Here is a 16,090-nt window from a genome sequence, read left to right as displayed (position 1 = left end):
CACTCTGTACCTCAAGTTCCCAAAGGAGAGAAACTTGAACCATAATTTCGATTTCAATTTCAATTTCAAAGTAAAATCTTGTAAATGGCATGTAGGACTGTGCACTAGAACATTTTGTCTAGGTATCAGGCTTTTATCACTCACAAAGGGTCCGATGTGCAACAGAAAGTTGCGAGATTGTTTTATAATCTCAGTAGTGGATAAAATAAATACCTCAGCCACTCTCTAATTAGACAAAGATATAAATGTCTATAGAATATCTCAAACTTTTGTCAGGATAAATTTAAATGATTTTGGAGATCTCCTGGTGAATGTGGATTCACCAGGATTGTGGATTAGAATAGACATTTACAAAAAGCTGCTGTAGCAACTTGTGTCCACAGAGGACTTCATTGTTAAGGACAAGGTCATTCAGTCTCAATTATTCATAGTAACATTAAATTTACTTTGAAAACCATCCTCTCCCTGTTATGGCAAATGTGATTTGTGACAAATGGATAATAAAAACTGGTTAAACTTGTGTTGCTCTGTTGACTTAGTTTTCTTTGGATCAGTGCTTGAGTGTGAAAGATGTCTTAAGAAAATCCTTTGTTTCCCTTTGTTTGTCTGCTATATATTGACTGGCAGCTTAGTGCAAAATGCAGTGCAGCTCCTGTGGCTATTTTGAAGCAAAAAGCAAGCCTCTCATTATCCAGCAGCAATGGGGGTTTTCCCAGAAATTGCTACACAATAGACAGCCATTTCTGAAAGACAAAAATATGAACAATAGCATGAAACTTGATAGAAGGAGCAGTGTTTTGGCTCTCACTTCATTTGCAGTTGTCCAGTAATTTAGCTTGGGTTGAGTTCTTCATTGGTTGCAGACACTGTTGTGTAGTGGACTGTTCATGTCCCATTAGTGTGTTTTAATCACGTTTTCTGTTCTAACTCTATTACATAATCAGCTCTATTTAATCAACAACTTGCTGCCCTTCATGACTACGCACAATTCAGCTAGCATCTTTTTGGGGATTTTTTTTTTTTTTTTTAGTTTCGAGTTGGAAAAAAAGATGTGAATGTTTCCCCTAAATCCTGTCCAGTTTAAAGTTGAAAGAGGCTGCAGCGGCTGGCGGTTGGATTGGAGTCCCTCTTTGATTTGGTTTGTAAATAACAGTTATGCATACTTGGTGAACCCCATTTGGTTACAGAGTTGGTGCAAACCTCGGTCATGTAGACATAATTTCATGCCTCTTTGTTTACATGTGTTGTGGGAGTCTTGGTTTTTGCTGTTTTTGTTATCTGTTGTGTATACAAAACCTCAGATCCTCTACACACTAGAAGCGCCATGGGTGTTGGAGGTAGAGTGTCACAGTGGGAGGATGTGGGCACTGCTGTGTTGGTTGGAGTATGGTTTCCTGAGGAGAGAAGGAGCTTGAAAAGAGGGGAGGGGAAGTACTTGTCCAACTCTCAATTTCTTACCCCCACTTCCTCCTCGACTCCTTGTACTTGCTCACTACCTGTGACTATATCACAATCTCCTGTTCTCGACTCATGAAACTTCCTTCTCCTTTAAGCACATCCACTAAGGCAATCTCACAAATCTTGCTCAGGAACTAAGGCCATTCTGGAGGAAATGCCTACATCCCCTCAGGTCTCCACGTGCCTCCTTTCTGATCCCAAGTGATATTTTGTAGACAGGCCTCTAATGGGGCCCCAGTCCCACAGAAGCATTTCATTTCCGACACAAACTTCACCACCTCTCACATACAGTAACAACCTTTTCTGCTTTAGATAATGTAAAATGATGAATTAAAAAAAGAAAGAATTTATTAAATCATACAAGTCACAACATGGAAAAATATATTTATTTCTTATTTTTGTTGCAGGCTCCAACTCAGGCATGGTGTTGGTTCTTGATCACCTGGTGAAGGATGATGGCTCTGGGCCTCTGCTGATCCAGCCTCAGAAAGAGGCTGTGACCACAGAGCCAGACATGGTCCTGTCACACCGTCAAAGATCAGACTCCTCGGCTTCAGACCACAGTTTGACCTCAGTGCTGTCCAAGTCTAATCTGGACTCTGTGGCCCCAGAGAAGACTCTAAGCTCAGGCTACAGAGACCGACTAGACTCCGGTGCTTCAGACAGGAGCCAGAGTTCCTCCCAGCGTGGTCGCCTCGGCTCTGGGGCATCAGAACGAAGTATCAGCTCCCAGTCCTATATCAGACAGAGACTGGGCTCAGATGTCTCTGACAGTGGTGTCAGGCCCCGTCTGGGCTCTGGGGCTTCAGACAGTGGTCATCTTTTGTCAAGGACAAGGACAGACTCTGGGACATCTGACCAGAGTGTGAGTATGTCGTCTGAGGAGAGGGGTCCAGGGGAAGAGGTGGAGATAACCACAAGCGGTTCAACTTACAGCACAGATTCAGAAACAGACAGTCAAAGCCAAGGTCCAGCCAATCTTACAGCTGAATCCAACCAGGAACACGTCATTGACCAGGACCAGCTTGATGGAGCCATTTTATCTCGGAGTGACCCGACAGATGATGTGCTGAGCAGCAGCAGCAAAACTGAATTCCAGAAACAAAAGGTAGAGTATACAGGCCTTGTGTGAAATAGATGTGTACTGTCTTTGACTCAGGAACATCTTGGACAAAGACAAAGTCAGCAAGAAAAAAAAACCATCAATTACCGCTGACAGTCAATGCTAAATCAATGTCAGACTAAAGTTATGGCAGACAGATGGATGTTATATATGTCTTCTCAGCCGAGTGTCAACAGGCACACCACTAGAGTGGGGTGTTGAGCTGCACACCCTCGGTCACATGCTCCGACAGACAGAGCTCTCTCTGTGTTTCTTTCCATTTCATTATACCCGTTAAGTTCGACCATCCCTCCATACCTCAGTGACACCCAGGTCACATCGGCATCCATAAACAAGTCGTTCTAAACTCCTGTTTGGAGCTGTTTAACTTTTGTTACTTGGATACATAAACTGTGCACCTGAGTGTGTCTGCTACACCTCAGCGGCATGTCAGCCCTCACCTGCTGTCAGAGAGGAATACACAGCATTATGGGCCAGAAATTTTGTCTATTCTTGTGCCACAGTGCTGAGAACACACAGAGCTGCTGTCTCTGTACTGACTCCTAACTGTTCATCTATATTTCCCATCTAGGGGGATCAGGTCACCATGACGCCATCATGTCATGCCTCTAAATGTGTTTACCCAAGACTTCTTTTATTGTTCTCTGCAATATACACCAATGTTCCAAATAATGTAAACACTCTGGGGCCCATCACATCCTCAGCTGCTAAAAAAAGAACAGAGGCCCACTGCTTCACCCGATACACAAATGTTACATAACGAAAACACCACTGGTCGATTCTGTATTTAGGATTGTGTAGGTCTGTGTGTGTAGTTGCCATCCTGGTTGTCCATGCAGTTTTTTTCCTCATGAATGTGTATTGCTGTCCTGTAAAACATGGGACTGTTCAGTACAGCAGCTCTATGGTGCAGCACATGTTAATCTGTAATCTTCACTTCCTCTACTCAATTTTAATGTCATGTTTCTTTTTTTTTATTTCCCTTTTTAGATAATGGTGAACAGGGATCTTCCCTTCACCTGTGACAAAGCAAAGGATTCTGGTAAGAAATTATCCCAAGTTAATCAGTCTTGAACTGGTGAATCAATATTGTTGGTAATTAAGGTACAAATTAAGGAAAGCATCCAAACATTCATAATTTCCAGGCACTTAAAATGGAAGGTCTATGGAATTACAGTTCATATATATATATTAGAGGTCAGTATAGTTGATTTGTTGGGGGGGGGGGGGGGGGGGGTTAATATGCTGTATTCACATTGTATAGGCAAAATTATAGTTTGTCTTAAAAACAAAAGTGTGACGCACGACTCTCCATTATAAAATGGTACAGCATATGGAAGCTGCCAGAGTCATTAGTTAGTATGTATGACTGAGAAGAGTGTTCTCTAATATACACCATTTCTCTCTTTCTACCAGACAGTGCACTTTACTGTGTTCACTGTGGTTCCCCCCTCCCTGAGCTGCCCTCCCCCCTTGTTAGTTTGACCTCAGTGAATATCCTCTCCTCTAATCACTAATGTTTTTTTCCATTGCGTGGTCTGTGCCAAATCAAGAGCTTAATACTTTGTATCTGAGAGTATTAAAGATCAGAGAATAAAAAAATATCCTTTAGTGGAAGAAACATGTCCTGAAATGTACAAAAAAAACCTGTCTGAAAGAGTTGAAGTCAAGCAAAATAAAGGGGCAGGAACACAACCTGGAGAGGGGGCTTTTAAGGTGGAGCAGGAATATAAGATGATGATACAAGCAGGTGGGATTGGAGATCAAGTCTGTCTGACTCATCTATTTAGCTCTTGACTTTTCCTATAAATTTTACTCTGCAGGACATAAGAAGAAAAATGCTGTACTGGAACGATTCAACTGCACCAACTCTGTACGCGACAGAATGCGCAAGTTCACCGAGTCCAGTCAGAGTCCAAGTGTACCTGCTCTAAAGAAAACTCCACTGAGGAATGGGAAGACCTCAGGTTGCACAGCAGCATCATTCAGCACATCTGGAGAGCCTACATCTCACATTTCTGTCGCATCTCAGAGTCAGACCACACCTCAGCCAAGAGGTGGGGCCAACAAGCCCCTGTCTTCAACTAGCCAATCGCTGAAGTCCATGGGCGGGATGAGGCAGCCAGCTGAAAACGATGTGCATGCCCACAGTAACTCAAAGGAGGATAGGGCCCCAGGGAGAGCAGCTGGACAGCAGGTCACCCAGGGAGAGGAAGACCCAGACATGAAGACTTTCCTCACCATTGAGATCAAGGAGGGACACGCCACCACCTCCTCTACATCTGCCCTTAGGAGCAACATCGTCCCCATTACGACCATGACCCCACGCATCACCCCTAATGCCCTGGGGCAGAGAGCAGGTAGGCGCAACAGGAAGTTGGGTTTTAGGTAAAAGCCCATTTGAACAACTTTCCTTTTGTTTGATCTGAACTGATTTAATCATAACACGTTTTAGGTCAAATGTACTTCGACCTAAGGTCATAAATTTATGACTTACCAAAGAACATCTGCCAGTCCATATCGTTACATTTTTACATGTTGTTGTGCCTTTTTTCAGCATTTTAATGGACTATACATCAATACAACCCTTGTATCCCAAATTTTAACAATATGTATGGACTTCCTCCTCGAACCATATTAGAGGAAGGAAACGGTGCTCAGGGACACGTTGAATGCCTCATGAAAGTGTCACTCCGCAGGTTTTATATGCAAAAACTGGTTGCAATTCTACCAGCACTGAAAAATAGATATGCAAATTGATCGAGGGTGCTCTCGTCTTCAATAGAGGGTTACAAAGCCTTTTGTTTCTAGAGGTATGAATCCACATTCAGCCGCTCAATGTGTTTCTTTGCTAATATCAACCATTAGACCGTGATGGATTGCCAGTTACTGTGGGAGGCAACAAGGACCAAGGCAGTGGGATGAGGACGTGGGGCTTTGTGAGACCAAGCAAAGAACATGGATAAGTGGGAATAGATGGTTGATCTGAGGGGCACTTGTCACATAGAGGGCAAGTTGTTGGAGTGTGGAGGAGGGTGAGGTCAGTAGTCAACAGTGGAGAGCATATTGGGACAAAGGAGACAACAACTGGTTGTCTCAGGCTGGGCTGAATAGTAATTCTGTCAGTGTATAAGGCTGCAATTGAAAAAGCCAGCACAGTAGATAAATCAGAGAGCAGAAAAAGAAGGAGAGATGCAACAATAGTCTTCTGTCACTACATGAATCAGGGATGATGTGTTTCGTGGTCATCAACAAAACCCAGAGGGTTTAATAAGAGATGACTATAATGGGTGGTTCATGCGTTATAGATATCACTGTACAATGAAAGAAAATAATAATTGTGCCCTGAATTGTTTAAAAAATTATGTAGAGCCATAGCAGGTCTATTGAACTGAACAGTATTTGACTTTTAGTGGATCCATATGTCAAATCACAACCAATCAAAACTTATATATTTATAAATATAGATATAGAGAAAGGTGATGGAGTGCTCAGTGAGCCTTCGTTCACCCTTCCAAATATGGCACGTTGATCGGTCCTCTAAAATGTTCTCGCAATGTACATACAGTGTGTGTGTGTGTGTGTATATATGGTATATACTGATGGTGCAATCTCAGCAAGGGTTCATTAATTGCTTGAAAGAAAAACACGAGCAGTTTGTTACTAAAATGAGGCTGCTACAGCTGCTATTACTAGTCTGTCCATACGAGACATCTCCTACCAGCAACCAGGACCCCCAACCCAAACAGTTTATTTAATTCTCAAGCTGGAGCTGTGCAATAACAGCTTCTTCACCTCTTACAGACCCCCCTCGCCAACTCAACACATTTTGGCAACCCCTCTGGGCTCCTTCATGAGTGTCACAGTTTCATCTCAGCCCAATTTTCTTTAATGGTTTTAGACTCCTTTTTTGGGAACCTTTCTGTGTCTCACTGACAGAGAGCAGGCAGCATGTGTATCTCATAAGCACCTGCCAAGTCTTTTAAATGCACACTCTGCTGTGCTGGTGCGCATCAGTCTTTAATTTTCTGATATAGATGTGTGTGTATGTGTGGCAGGAAGCTGACGGGTCACGAGGAAATGTGTGCTGTTGGAGGTGAATGAAGAGGGCTGTTTATGTTTAAGTACTCTTCTACATTTTCTCTCACTGGCAGCTTATGTAACTGACTAATGGCTCATACACAAAGCCATGCGCGCCCCTCAACAGTACATATGTGTATCCATCCTTTCTTGGATCTGTTTCATTATATGTCAACCAAAAAGGCTTTAGGATTTAATTATTTTATTATTTGTTCTAAATCTTTGCTTGTTTTATATATGTTTCAGAGTTGACTCTTGGCCTCAGAGCAACACCATTCAAAATCTCCTCATCCAACTTCTCATCTGGATCCACAATAAAGGTACAGTCTGTTGTAAGAGAAATCTTTTTTCTGTAAAGCTCTTTCTGGTCAGAATTTCTCAAATATACATTTTAAAATGTCTTTCCCGTCCATTCCAATTTAGGCTGAATGTTGAATGTTTTGCTTTTATTCACTAATTTCCACCTGATGCTGGAAGATCCTGCTGGTGTTTTTTCTGTGTTCCTGTCCGAGCAATCACCTAGAAAGGCCTGAAAAGCAAGCGAGCCAGGACAATGAAAGGCAGACGGAGTGTGAGAAAAAGAGGGAGTGGAGGGAAAGGACAGTGTTTATCAAACAAAGAGTGGGTAGCCGGTCACATCTGTCCTTGTAAGGTATTTGAAGAAGAGAAGGAGCACGAGGGAGGTGCTCAGGGCATTCCTTGTTTTCTTTCTGCAGGCCATGCCTACTGAGATTTATCTGGGAAATGTTCCTAAATCACACCTGTCTGTCCTCATCCTCACCACCATTAGTTCTTCATCACTTTGTCTGTTCTTGGGAGAGGATGAGCTGTCAAAAACTCCCCAACTCCCCATCGTCTCACTGTGACCTCTGAACATTCATTTACCTCATACCATAATGTACTTGCTCTTCCATGAAAGGAAGTGTCTATGAATGAGAGTAGAGGACTGAGAATATGATGAGAGAGCTTCTGTCCTGTTTACTCTTTAATGGCTGAGTTTTCCACACCCTGTGTTGAATGCAGCTGTAATCTGGTTATGGGATCAGGGAACAGTTTAATTAGGGGTGGGAGGAGGCTCTGTGAGGCTGCAGGGAGTATTTCGGGTGCTGGAATGAGACAGTCTGCTCTATGAACACAGGACCATTTACAAACTTAACATCCAGAAGAAGATCCCTTGCTATAAGAAAGCGCTATCTCAGGAGAAGGACCGAGATTCTGCAGAGTATGAGGTTTATATTTGACTGATCCAAGTGCAGTCAGTCACAACAATACCATAACAACATGCAGGTAACATCTTTGCGTGAGTGCTAGCATGTGTATACTATTGCTAAACATGATTTTTTTTTACATTTTGGTAATAAAATGCATGAATTACAAGAAATTTCTCTCCAAATCTGCCCTCCTGTTCGCTATTGATCACACCCTGCTTATGTGTCACCTAAAAACACACGACAATTAGTTGGAACTTATTGCTAATAAGTTCCAACTAACAGAGCTAGCAGCTGTTAATAGAGCTAGTAGCTAGTATAAAATCCGCTCTCATATTAATATTGATTAATAGTTTGCATTCCTGTTCGTATTGAGCATGTGTGCAAAATGCGGTGGAACCTGTAGCTCTGCCTTTATTCGTTAACGGTTGCTGACCTCAATGTTTCCAGTCTGAAACTCTGATCTGTTTGGGTGGTCTAGACTTCTCCATGGTGGTCTAACTTCAAAATTCACAACCTTCACGGTTTCCTTTGTTGTTGTCTTTTTTTCTTTTCTTTTATTGCAATAAAACGTGTTGGGGCTGATAGCATCTGCTCCTGCAGTGGATTGACTTCAAATTACAATCTGTGAATCAACAGAGAAACAATAGAATGTCTCCAAAATAATAAAAGACAAGGTAAAAGAGTAAATTAAGAGATATGAATAAAAGCGTGAGCTCTTGTCCCTGTTATTTATTTTAAATGAAAGAGGCTAAGATGAAATCAATGGCAAGGTCAAGATGGTTGTAGTGTTTCAGAGCAGTGATGAGGGTTCAAGTCAAGCAGGTGAGACAGGCAGCTGTTCTGGCCATTCGCTACGCTCCGCCTGAACACATATACGAATAAGACCTTAGCTTTATAACCGGAGTGGTGGCAGGACGGTTGGTCTGTTTCCTGTAGTATCAGGGGTCACACACACGAAGTGCTGCTGCAGGAACGTGGGCACACCAATGCCCAGCTAGTCACAGACACTCTTGCTGTCACACATTGGGTAACCGGTATGAGTCATGGATCGGTGGTTTGCTGGCGTGTTCCTTATTGCACTAAGTTCACGTGTCACAGATTTAGGATTGGTCCCTCAGTACAGGTATTGTGGGTGACATGCTTTAGTGCTTTGATGTGTGATTAGACCGAGGACATGTCCTTCTTGGGTTTTGACCCACTTTCCCTGCTGCCAGTCACATTTCTCTCCTCTCCACTTTCCCCAAAGGCCAAATTCTTCCTAGGAACTGTTTTTGTTGCCTAGAAGTCCTAAAAGCGATCACTGATCTCTGGCCCTTTGTCACATTGTTTTCCATTGAATATGCCAATTTATTTGACTTATATAATTCATGATTGGTGGGCATATGTTTTAGGTAAATAATTGATTTTCACTTATAGTGTATTAAAATCTATTTAACGTTTTTGATTGCATTCGTATGTTGACTTATTAAGAGCTCTTACTCTGAGACCAAATCACCTGTAACATTTGCATAAACAGCAGCTACAGCCTCACTGCTTAGTCAGTGAGACTAAAACAAAACATTGGGAGGATCAAGTTGTCATTGGTAACATCCTAGCGCTTGGTGGTGGAGAACTGGGCCCATCTAATCATGGCCCTCAACACTTTGTCCCGATCTTCCAATCTTGAAATCAGTCATGCAAAACATCCAGCCTGTATTGTTTTGGCTTTCTTGCATTTTTGTCAAAAAGTCATTTTAAGTAGGAGTCAAACACTGATGTGACTCTTTAAAATTGGCCCAGGCCTAGAGCCTCATCTAAACCCCCCTTTGCCTGCCAGTTGACGTGTGAAGGACAAGGGCTCTAAATAAAATGAAAGGAGGGAGGAGTTGTCTAAATCGTTGCCATTGCCTTTCCCCTTCTGGCCTCTACCAGTGTCCCTGGACTGACTGTCTGTGGAATAATTGGGAAGGAGATAGGCATGTCCATGGCACCTGGAAATACAAGGGTGGAGCTGCTGCTGCCTGGGAAACAGTATTTCCTGCATGCTCATTGGCTGTCAAAGTGTTGGCCAAGATAGGGGGGAGAGTCACTGGGGGTATAAAGACCATTCACTGTGTAAAAAGGCTGTTAAAAGACAGACAGACAGCACAACCCTCCCATCTGTGGCAACGTACGCAGTACTCTCTGACTTTACACCCATACCTCAGTATTTGGGACATTAAATTGGATTGAAACTGAGGGATTTTGACCAGTGTAACAGTAAGTGCAGCTGGATTGGCCATGCCTGGAGTTAACCTGGACTTCCTCCCAGCCTTGCAGGCTCCAGAGGCTTTAGGCAGCCCAGACTGTGCTTGTGCAGAGTCTGGTTTGGAGGAGGTGATTGGAGATCTGCTTACTCAGGAAGAAACTGAGGATGAAGGGGAGCAGGAAAGCAGCAAGATAAATTTTCAGTTAACACTACGATGTGCCGTTGCGGAGATCCACAGTGACCTGCAGGCCTTCGGAAAGCGAGTGGATGCCCGTCTGGAGGATGCGGTAGCTCAGGTGACTCCTCTGGCTGAGGTTATTGCAGGGCTGCAGGAAGAGAACCTGAGTCTGAGGATCCAGCAAGAAAGACTGATGAGGCAGGTGGACGCCCTGTGTCAGGTAATGGGGCTACCTGACCCCTTACTCCATGAACTGCCGGGCATGGAAAGCTCACTCTCAGTTCCTTGTGAAACCAAAACTCCAGCTTCACACAGTGATCCTCCAGCTTTCACTCCCCAGGACACTGCACTTGAAACTCCTTATGACAATATATCCCATGAAGCTAACGATCCTGCATCCAGAGCAGTTCAGGATTCTCCCGTTAGCACTCTAGATACTCATTCAAGCACACCCAAGGGAACTGTTTCCTCAGACCCTGCAGGGACAGGTTCATCAGGACAGGATTCAGAGCTTTCACCTGTCCCTCACCCTCCTACCTTTGCAACCCGTCGCTCCCTCTCTGCTCCTGCTCTGATGAGAAATTGTGACATCAGTGAGGTACTGCATTCTGTTAATGGTCGAGATCACGAGCCATTTTAATTCAGATAAATTGGTAAATCAACAGAAAGACTGTTGTTCCAGTGTTAACAATACATGTCATTCAACTGGCTATGACCTTTACATGCCATGTCAGTGGTACTCTGTTAACTTCCGTGTGTGTCTGTGTGTACGTGCGCATGCAAGTCTTTTGAATGGATCTACTTCCTGGTAGTGGTCAAAATATATGGCATGTTTTACCAGTACAAATGACCCTGCCCAACTGTAATGTTCACTTTGGCAGCAATATGAATTTATTATTTGTGAACGGGAACCCTGAAATGAAAGATTTTTATCGGCCTTGCATCAGATAAGGAAATGGTTTTAATGTTTTGCATTCCTGTTATAGAATCCCTGTGCTATGAGCTAGAAGCCTTCTTGTCCTATTGGACTGTGTGTGTGTGTGTGTGTGTGTGTGCGTGGACCCGTGACATTTTGAGGGATACTGAGTCTTTGTGACATTGTGTTCAGTTGCTCAACTGCCCAGAGTTCATATTCCTGTCTAATCCTGCAGAGACAGCTGTGTCTGCCAATCAGCGACTCACTAAAGGTGATGGATCTGTTTTTATAAGACTGCGATAATGAGTGGTGACCAGTGATAATTGTTCTATGTCTTTGTGCATTATTCCCCTGTGCTGGGTTTTCAAAATTCTGCACACCAAGTCCAAGCGGTGGTAAATGAAAACGTTTACACATTAAAACGCTGTACTATTTCTCCCACGAAGAATATTCCAAAACACAACATGGATGGAGCACTAAGGTTATCTGGGACTTTCTCACCCCACACACATTCCCTCATTGCCTGGGTTAGATCCCTTGTTTGGCTGGGTTACGTCCCAAAACATTCCTGGTCGGTCAAGTGCCTCTCAGTCCAACCAGTCCCGTGGGTCAGGACTTTGTGCCCAGAAAAGTCTTAAAACGAAGGGCCACCCGTTATCCCACAGCTCAGTGGCTACAATGGGCAGTGTCCCTCCTTGGTGGGGTCTGGCTTGGAAGGGGCCTGCAGAGAGGAGGGCTGATACGAAAGATAGTGTGGACAGGGACGGTGCCAGCTGTCTGAGCTATATCTGAACATAGACCCAGTGACAACAAAAGCACGGAGGTTGCAGCTAGAGGCTGCTGTCTGCCACAGCCTTTCAGCGCCCTATGAAAATTTAGGAGATATTTTTCTGTAGGATATATGGTCAGTCAGAATAAGCCTGCTTAATAGTCAGGTTAACTTTAACAACCCATGATATTCTACATCCTTTTTACTTCTCTAGTGCTCATCATCAGTCCTGTAACGATGGCTTTGGACGTATTTGCTCACAGTTTATATGTGCATTGTTCCCGTCTTGCAGCCGTAGTGTTGTATTCCACCTGTCATATAAACGCTTGGTCTGCAGCAGCTCACAATCATTTACGCTTGGTGTGTCAGTCACACTCCATGAACAGTAACTTGGCAGGATTTCACGTGCTCTCATTTGGTTGGAAGGTAGAGGCGATGGAAGAAATGATGATACGCTGAGGGTGAAGTGTTAGAAAAAGGGAATGTCAGAGGGAGGGAGATGAAGGTACAAAGTTATTACAGTTGCACGTTGTTTAACCTAAAGTACTGTTGTGACAATTACACTATAAATGTAAGCAAACTTCAGTTATGTTGGGTCTCTTTAACGACTCCATAAAGAGCTTGGTCTAGACCTGCTCTATGTGTAAAGTACATTGATGTAACTTTGTTATGATTTGGTGCTATATAAATAAATTTGATTTGACTTAGACTTGTGATTTTAAACACACTTTGAACCTGAGCTCCAGATTAGAAGAGTCTGATCTAACATATCCTGCTGTGTGCAAAATTTATATGGACATAACCTTTTAAAGCCCATGCCACGTGAGATTTATGCCCCTATGTGTCCCTCTGCTTGTGTGCATGCATATGGTTTTACTCATGGTGTGTGATTTATTTATTTATTTATCTTTATTTTATTATTTTGTATGTGTGTGTGCGTGCAGATGGAGACAGAGCCTGTAATTGCCTCTGAGCCAGTTTTTTCAGCTGGGCCATCTGTCCAGGTGGCCTGTCAAATCCCAGCCATCCCCAACGGCTCCAGCATTCAGGCCAAACCCAACGAGCTCTCTGGAAAACTGACCGCCGAACAGCTGGCTGTTATCGAGGATGAAGAGCTCCTTGATAAGATGGTACTTCGCACTCAACTTCTAATGCTCAGTGATTTATTTATTTATTTATTTTTTTGATTCAAAGCTTTTTTTTTTAATGCAACAGCTTCAGTCAGTAAAAAATCTCACCTGCTATGTGAGGAGATATTCTTGAGTCACAGCTCAGTGCCATGTGTAAGGACTGTGTTACAACTGCAACTGGAATTGTGCAACTTTGGCTTTTTGAGGGAATTGCTCTTCATTGTTGGTTGTTTGTGTGTGTGTCTTCCCCCATACACAGCTCGATGAGTCAAAAGACTTTGAGGAGAGGAAGATGATCCGTGCTGCAATGAGAGACCTCCGCAAGAGAAAGAGAGGTAACAACATAAAGATGAACAACTTTTGACATTACTCCTATTTATTTATTTATTTATTTATTTATTTATTTATTTATTTATTTCCCATTAAGGTTTTCATTACTGCTGCTTTCCTTCGGATCATGATAGGCACTCTTCTTCATTATAATTATGAGTTTTAACTTGCATATTTTGTCCTCAGTATTTGTTTGTTTTTTCCAATCTTTAAATAATCCATTCTGCCCTCAGAGGCCATGCTGGGATGTACTCAAGAGGAAATAGGTAGGGCAGGTTGGTGTGCAGTGTGCATTCGCAATTAAAACTTGCCTGCTTTTTTTTTGGTTCACTATCCCGTCACCATCGAACCACAACAATTTTTAAACAGCCAACCTCTGAGATGCCTGCATGAATCCTTTTTTTTGGGGGGGGGTTTGAATATACACTGAGTATATTCTGCTTTGTAGTGAGCACTGAGTGTATAGTAACCAGTTGTCCAGTTGTCTGGTCTGCGCTGACAGTTGAACCACATAATTGGATTCCCCGATCTGAGCCTGATCTTGCTCAGATCCAGGATTGCTCACAGTGTCCTAACCTCTACAGCTATGAGAAAAAACACACACTCGGTCTACTGTACAGTTTGTTTAATACAAATACACTGTTTAACATCAACACAGTTTTGTGTTGTGTGCCTGAGGTCCACGTGTATTAAAGTATTCACAGTGTTGCTGAGCTAGGTGCTATCTTCCACAGGGGGCAATCGCAGTATTTTTGCTCTCTTGATCTGTAATGTTTGCTCAGTACATATTGCTTGACAGCTTTGGCTCAGCTGCAAACCTCCCACCTGTGGGTGTTCAGAGGAATTTTACAGTGTGGAAAGATTCCTAAAATCCCGTATTGGTTCATATTTGGAAGCTCTGTTTTAATCCATCTCTGCAGAAGTCAGATGAGGTGCTGTCAGTTTGTTTAGGATCTTTTGTTCCCCTCCACCTCGCCTTTTTCCACTGACATCATCTCTCATCTCCATCCTTCCTCTCCTCTAACCTCTCTTTTTTCCCACTCCAGACCAGAGAGAAAAGGAGCGAGAGACCCGCTTGCAGGAGCTGCGGCAGCAGAGAGAAGAGCGTTCACAGAAAGGTCGCACTGGGGTGGGAGCAGGAGAGGTTTTAATGAGGAAAGTGGAGACATCAGCAGATGGTTCTACCCTCAGTGAAGTCACAAAGACAAACCGTTTTGCCCAATCTGGTACTTATTGTTTTTCTTCCTCTATAACCTTTGTTAAACCTTTCTTGAGCATGTTTTTAACCACAATAGTCAACCGAAAGCAACTTGTGTACAATGAGGTCCTCCTGACTCACAAAACGCCATTATTGCAGAAGAATACAGAAAAATCAAAGGACAGTAGTGAACAAAATTTAACGGCAAAAACTGTGTGTGTTTGTGTTCAGATGACGGGAGCAGATCAACACGCAGCACTGTTGTTGAGGCCAGCTATGTGCAGAAAACAGACAGTGAGTCTTGCTTTATTTTTCTTTCTAACTTTAATAATAAACCACTGTCATCATATCATCATTACAGTGTGACATTATTGTCTGCATTTCAGGAGGGACAGTCCAGTCAAAAACATACAGCTACACCTCTTCTACTTCCTCTTCCTCCTCTAACACAAGCAGAAAAGTGGGCAGGTGGGCAATGAAGCATCAGCAAAATAACTGCGCTAATTGTTAAACCCTTCACAAATTAATTTGCTGTTCATGTCTCTGTCTCAGTGTCTTTGATCGTGAGGATGACACATCAAGTCGCAGTGGCAATGGGGGGTTGGAGAGAAAGCAGGCGGAGAGGCGCAAAGAGCTGATGAGGGCTCAGACTCTGCCAAAGACCTCTGCCATGCAGGCCCGCAAAGCCATGATAGAGAAACTGGAGAAGGAGGGAGGCGGGTAAGGATAAACACAGAGGTTATACTACCAAAGAAAGAAACAGAGAAGATCAAAGCATGTAAATATTAACACAAACCTCACTTTTCTTCAAGCCCTGGAAATCAGGCAGTTGCCAAGGTAAACAAGGTGCAGCGCTCCACCAGCTTCGGTGTACCCAACGCAAACTCCATCAAACAGATGCTGCTCGACTGGTGTCGTGCCAAGACCCGCTCCTACGAGGTGAGACAATTGACTACAGTGTAACGAGCCAAATGTGTTTAGGGCTGGTCTTTTATGTCAGCCATAGTTGGATATAATTTCCTCTCTTGAGAATGTTTCCATGACTGTATCCATATCTTTCCTATTTATTTCTTCTCGTCCTGCAGCATGTGGATATTCAGAATTTTTCATCCAGTTGGAGCAACGGCATGGCGTTTTGTGCCCTGGTGCACCATTTCTTCCCTGACGCCTTTGACTATGACTCCCTGAGCCCCAGCAACCGTAGGAAAAACTTTGAGGTGGCCTTCAGCACAGCAGAGTGAGTAAAAGCAAAAGACATGTTTGGTCAAGTAACATGAACTAACCTCATCAGTTTGGCTGTTGTTATGTTTTGACTGCTAGTGCGTGTCAACAGACTTCACCCACATCAACTGCGGTGAACCGTTTAGGCAGAGAAAATGTGAAGAATATGTGGAGAAACTGGCAGAAGAAGCTGCTGCAGGTTTAGTTCTCTTTAGTTCTTCAAAACCAAGTTTGCCATCCATAAAAACA

General features: G+C 43.3%; 1 protein-coding gene across 2 annotated transcripts in view; it reads left to right on the top strand.

Moving 5' to 3' along the window:
* smtnb (smoothelin b) overlaps positions 1-16,090 on the top strand; it is a 44,068-nt gene that overhangs the window by 23,858 nt on the left and 4,120 nt on the right. For both annotated transcript variants that reach the window (XM_029511552.1, XM_029511553.1), the window contains exons 7-18: positions 1,866-2,566; positions 3,572-3,623; positions 4,405-4,941; positions 6,908-6,981; positions 12,907-13,092; positions 13,352-13,427; positions 14,469-14,648; positions 14,852-14,914; positions 15,007-15,088; positions 15,173-15,340; positions 15,433-15,559; positions 15,706-15,857. In XM_029511552.1, coding sequence (XP_029367412.1) covers positions 1,866-2,566; positions 3,572-3,623; positions 4,405-4,941; positions 6,908-6,981; positions 12,907-13,092; positions 13,352-13,427; positions 14,469-14,648; positions 14,852-14,914; positions 15,007-15,088; positions 15,173-15,340; positions 15,433-15,559; positions 15,706-15,857 — 2,398 coding nt within the window. The remainder of the gene's footprint in view (positions 1-1,865; positions 2,567-3,571; positions 3,624-4,404; positions 4,942-6,907; positions 6,982-12,906; positions 13,093-13,351; positions 13,428-14,468; positions 14,649-14,851; positions 14,915-15,006; positions 15,089-15,172; positions 15,341-15,432; positions 15,560-15,705; positions 15,858-16,090) is intronic.

Source organism: Echeneis naucrates, chromosome 9 (assembly GCF_900963305.1).
Source record: "Echeneis naucrates chromosome 9, fEcheNa1.1, whole genome shotgun sequence".
In the NCBI taxonomy this organism is placed as follows: Eukaryota; Metazoa; Chordata; class Actinopteri; order Carangiformes; family Echeneidae; genus Echeneis; species Echeneis naucrates.
Note: the sequence above shows the minus strand (reverse complement) of the source record. Positions and strands in the feature narration are given on the sequence as shown.